Raw genomic sequence first — 6,000 nt, forward strand, 5'->3', positions numbered from 1 at the left:
AATGGCAGTTTCAAATAGTCCTTGCAGTGATGCACACACATTATCGTTATGGATTAATGTTAGTTCATTCACTTATTTTGTTTACATTAGCCCAGAAAAGTTGTCTTTTATTAAATTGCCGCTTTTCTCCGAACTGCTAGCTCCACCAAGGAAGCACTTGAGGTAGGGAGCTGTTCATTTCCAAATTGCAAAAAAGGCGCTTTTTTTTAAATTGTTTAAAATGTATTATTAATTCATTATTTACTGTGACACCAAAATTTCATGTAAAATGTTGTTTACCAGCTCTGTATGTATTGTTTTTTAAATACACTGTACGTATTGCATACTTTTCCATGCAACAAATTATACAGTTATGATTATGATACAATTGTGAATGCATGTTAATAAATATAATACTGTGTACCCAAACAGAAAAAAGTATCACTCTACTCTGTTAAAGATATTTATTTTAGATGAAGTCGATTTATTTGTTATATTAAGTACCCATTTTTTGTAAAATACAGTATTCAACCATTGCACAGTATGGCAATATCAATAGACAAACACAGTTTATAGACTTCAATTATATAATCACCAGCTTTGAATATGCCTATGAGTGAATAGCACTGAATAGTGAATCCGTAAGATTCAATTAAGCTAACCGTTATCAGAATGCTTTTTTTAAAAGATATACCTAACATGATTCATACCTGTGCTAGATTCAGTTTCTTTGACATGAATTGGTACTTTCTCTAGGTGTTAATTGCTACATAAAGGACTGAAATACAGTTTAAATCTGTGGGGGGTGGTGGCCATGGTTTTAGAAAAAAACTAAAACATTTTGGGGAATCAAAAAAAAATCCTCACCCCCTGAACTAAATTGTTTGTAATATAAAATAAATAATTTAAAATACATGTGTAGCTAATAACAGCAGCTTAAAAGCATCATACAGTAATCACTAACAATGATTTTGTTTTTCTTCATTTCTAGGCCTTCAATAAAAATAATCTCATCCTGGAGGAGAGAAATAAATACTTTAACCCCCATCTCAGTGGGAAGACTTACACAAACACCTACTTCACAGACCTCAATACCTGCGAGGAATACTAGCAAGTGCTGTGTGGTCCTCCATAGCCGGTACGGCCTCTGTTGGCTCTGGATATTAGATAACAGAACCCTTTTAAGAATTCATTAAATGTGTCTTTTTGCTTTGTGCTTTGCAAAGAAACAATCAATACACTTCATGGAACCTCCCAGCCATGGAACATCATGTGTTGCCATCCAATGATTTACCAAGAGCCAGAAACTGCAAAGCGACCAAGAACGATGTACAGCACTTAACAAGAAAACTGGTGCCTACAAAAACTCCAATCCAATTTGAAACTGTATTTCCCAAACAAATGGAACAAAGAGGGGACAAAATGTTTTGGTAGTAGGCAAAGATGAGTGGTTTTACACTCCATTTGGGTTCCTCTCAATGCTAGTAGATCAGCGGCTTTTAGAAGACACTTCAAGACTGTTTGTATGATGTTACTGGACACATTATCGGTTGCTTCATTGATTTGCATAGTCAATTGCATTCCAAAGTCCTACACTCTGCGGTTTATGGAACACACTGTCTGTACTGCTGTAGAAAACAGAACCTGTGCCAGGTGCTGTACCAAGGGAAACCCTCAGTAAAAACAGCATGTATTGTCTGTATGTGGAAGTCAAATCCTTTCGGCAGACAATCATGAAGATGTAGATATTTAGTTCTGGCTGGAAATATGTGTTAATGATTCTCTATGGGGGCCTTGTCGGTCAAGTTATTTGGTGATCTCAAATTGCAAATCTTTACATATGATGCATTTTGGGAAACCAGAGGCATTGCGAAGTTGTAGTCTACCTGTATCATAAGTAAAAGAATCATGTAAAACAACAAACAAATAAGAATAAATCATCAATATATTTGAATCTTTGAATCTGCACACTGACTGGAAGTTGAATTGTTATTTTTATAGCCAAGCTAAATTATTTGACTGACAAATTGGCTACACTATTTAATCAAAAAGTTTTTCAGTTCTTTAGCTTCCTCCATAAGTTGACCTTGTGAAAATAGTATAGAAGTTTTTTTTTATACAAGTTATGAACTTTCAAAGTGTAATGAATAAAATATGAAATGGAGAGCATTGCTGCTATCGAAAGGGGTTGCCAGAGACAAGCCCCTGTGCTGAATATATTGCAGCTCTATTTAAAACTAACTATTTTACAAGTTCTCTTTATGGCTTGCTTCTTTCGTTTTCTTCCTTCTTTTCAGAAGTCACTTAACCAAGATTTCTATTAACAAGCACATTTGACCCTGAATTTTATCAAATTAGTTGTGCACCATTGGAAAAAATACCTACAACTAGCTAATTTCATATTCTGTTAAATTTGATTAAAAAGCCAACAAGTCTAATACGTTTTCTTTAGTGATAAATTGCAATGCTTATGAAAAAAAGGAGAGATGAAGGACACTGGGAGCCAAAGCCCTTTGTCTGCAGGATATTTCCATGGACAGGCATGGCAGTGTTTCTCACTCTGCCAGTATGAGTCAAACCTCAACCTGATAGGACCATCTGCGTAAAAAGGTTAATCAAGTCTCTGCAATTAATCAATCCAGGCTTCATGTGGACAAAGACTACTGACTGTGCTAAATTTCGGGATAATTTTGTGAAGTAGTCTGAGACTATGTTGACTCATATACTGTATTAATCATTTACTATATATAAAATAAAATGCATTTTGTCCAACAACTGTAAGGAAAGGGCCAGTACAATGGTCCTTTCAGTTAATCCACTATGCCATTAATGTCATATTCAGCTGTGTTTCTGTTAAAAGCTGCATTAAACTTACTATATTTTGTTCAGTAGTGATTCCATAGTCATAAACATGTGGTGAAATTAAATGTTATCTGTTTTGTAGCTGTCCGATGTATGATCATGTCTTTTACTCACTGCCCGACCGGAGTGCTGGTTTATTAATGCAGAAATACTGTCCCATCTCTGACTTGCAATTCTTCATGTGAAACATTACAGTAAAACTTAACTAATTTTATACTTAGAATTTTAGCTAAAATGATAAACTGGTTCTTGGCAACTCAAAGTGTGCATACTCAAAAGTGTTCATATATTGTAATGGTAACAAACAGTTTAAAAAAGAATGTACAAATGTTGTCCTATCATAATACCTAAAGAGCTATGTAACAGGGTGATGTTACATAAGTGGGTCGTCACTGAACAACACTGAATCAGACACAGAGCAGTGGGTGTTGACACGCCGCACAGGCGCACAGATTTAATAACACAGGTTGTCGCTAGGGTACTAGCAATGGTACTCCTAGTGTCAGACTTAATAAAGCAAACAAAACAAAACAAAGCTAAAAATAAAAGTTTGCCACACAAGGCGAGCGCTAGCCTTATTAAAAGAGACGGTCCAGGAACCTCCTACACTATGAAACCCTCTCTATACTGTTTGGGGTCAAACTTCCCCTAAACTAACCTACTGCTGTTGCTCCTGAAGTCCCGGCCTCCCAGCAACTCTGGGTGGTTGTTACAGTCCTGGCTGAGATGAGCCTCACATGCACTGTTTTCCAGTTGAACGGTTCCGTAGTAGTTAATCCTGCAGAGTGGACACTCTCCTCCTTGATGACAACAAAGTGCCCCTCTGTGTATTATTTTACACCAAGCTTTAAGTTTACATGCTTTAAAAAAAAATGGAACCAATAGTGTATTTTAAAATACAGTGTAAACATCGTATTCAGGGATACACATTTTAACGTAAATAAAAATGACCTGTAGAGCTAGAGGCTTTGATTGAGGTTAAACCTGTTTTTTCTGTAATCCATAATGATTTTGGCTCTTGTGAATGATGCCTGATTAGCAGCACTGGCCTCTGTGTATCACTGGGAGCGTCTTCCTCCTCTTCTTAAACATACAGCTCTAGTGCTTCTCTTTTTGTGTGACTGATTAAGTTTTTTTTTTTAGTTGCTTGCTTTCATTAAGAAAAATGTCATCTACTTTAATCTTACTACCTGGCTGGGCCATAAAGCACAAAATCTGATCAGCATTAACAGCAAAAACCAACAGTGACATTACAAGGCATTAAGGACAGTTTAGGTGGTAATTGATTGTTGTTTTATATCTTTAATGTTTAATTTGGTTCACTATTCTTTTTTTTTAATATACCCTCCTCCATCAACACCTTCAAAATGACAATTCTGTGGTACCCTTAAGCAAGCATATATCACATCAGAACACTGACATACTTCAATAAGAGCCAGATCAATGCTAGTTAATACTAGTAAATTATAAAATTAAGATGTTACTGTGATGTGCCAAAATACTAAAGCTGACAGGATGGGAAGAGGATGAGAGTTTGCATGTAAAAAAATAAAATAGGAAAATAGGCACTTTGTTTTCTTTTTGGCGTTAACTCCCATATAGACATATACAAATGCATAAAGTGAAGCTGGAGGTTAGAGTTAGAGTTGGACAAGAAAACAAAATAAAAGTAAATCCGCTGATGGAAGTTAACCACAAGGATGATACTGTCACTTGCTTTGTGATGAAAGTTTCTGCTCCATGTTATAAACAAAGACGGCTTTTGCAGTTTAAAATGTAATATTCTTAGTTCAGAAAATATTTAAAAAAAAAAAAAAACATGTTAAAAAAAGATGAATATAATGGGTCTAAGATTTATGACGAACAATTAAGTTCTGGGCACTATAATTCATTTTTAGGCAATTTAGTGTTAGATATGTATACTGTAATCCAGCCTAAAAGGATATAATACCACAGCACAGTATATTTGATTTAAGAAACAAGATTTTACCCTTAAATCACTAAAGTTAAGATGAACAAGGGTTTTGCCAAGGGGGGGGGATGGGGGACGGGATGGGACTACTTTAATATTAGGAGTTTTCAAATAGCCATTTGAATTTCTTTATTATTTTTATTATTATTAAAGTAATGTTTGAGGCCATTTGTCTGACAAATAAGCATACCATAAATTATGTTTTAAGAAGTAAATTGCAAGAATATATTTTTAAAGTGTTCTTATCTACTTTGATTTGTCCTTTTACTCCTCTTGTAGCAGCATGGGGAAACCCAGAGCAGATTGTTACCTTGAGGTAAGTTGATCACACAAAGTATTTTTCTTTACCCCTCTGCTTTTAGCACACCAGAGGAACATGTTTTAGGAGAGGAACACATTTTACTTTTAATGAAACTGCTCAATCACAATGCACAGAATTCATGTTGTGAGAATTACATTTTAGGCAAGGTAAATTCCTTAATGTATTTTTTATTTATTTTTTTTGTGGGGAAAAATGCCCACATTTTTGCGCTCAAACTAAGAGCCCTACATTATCTTCCAAGCAGGCTGCAAAGCAGCTGAAGATCCAATAGTCTTTTTACCTCTCTGCTCAATTCTGTTCTGCTCATTTCCTGCTTTGCGGCACAATTAAAATCCTCTGGTCTCCACCCCTTCATTTCAACAATGGAACACCAATGGCGTTCAGTACTTAAAACTCGTACTGTATGTGCTAACTGGGCGACAAGCCCAAACACAACTCATAGAACAAGCTCGGACACAGGGACCAATCCACCAAGTAGCCAGCACAATCATGCAAGTCCATGAACCACTCCCAGCTGACCAGGGTTTCTTCTGTAGACAAAGAGAGAAACTAGCTGAAATTAAAATCAGTGGCGAAGTTCCATGGGGTACCGCCCTGAACCACCACAATACAAATGCATGGTACTGATGTGCACTTGAAACAAATGCTTGGTATTCTATTCATTTTAAATTTGTATAAATAACATTAAATCTACATTTCAAGTTTTTGTTTTTTTTTTGTCCTATTAAAATTATGCTAGCACATTAAAAGGAAGGGTCTGTTGCCCTGTGACTCTGTTGGTCAGCCTAAAATCTGTCTACCTTCAATCTCTATGGTAACTGTCAAAAGAAGTGAAGACTACTTTCTTCTAGTACAAGTCTCAAAT

General features: G+C 35.7%; 1 protein-coding gene across 1 annotated transcript in view; it reads left to right on the forward strand.

The window, feature by feature from the left end:
- The window catches only part of LOC121312732 (semaphorin-5A-like), a 130,609-nt gene extending 124,877 nt beyond the window's left edge, over positions 1–5,732 (forward strand). Inside the window, exon 23 of the mRNA XM_041244455.1 lies at positions 971–5,732. Within this exon, the coding sequence (XP_041100389.1) occupies positions 971–1,090 (120 nt within the window). The 3' untranslated portion in view covers positions 1,091–5,732. The remainder of the gene's footprint in view (positions 1–970) is intronic.
- The last annotated feature ends 268 nt before the right edge of the window (positions 5,733–6,000 follow it).

The sequence above is a fragment of the Polyodon spathula genome, chromosome 3, assembly GCF_017654505.1.
Source record: "Polyodon spathula isolate WHYD16114869_AA chromosome 3, ASM1765450v1, whole genome shotgun sequence".
NCBI classification, from domain to species: Eukaryota; Metazoa; Chordata; class Actinopteri; order Acipenseriformes; family Polyodontidae; genus Polyodon; species Polyodon spathula.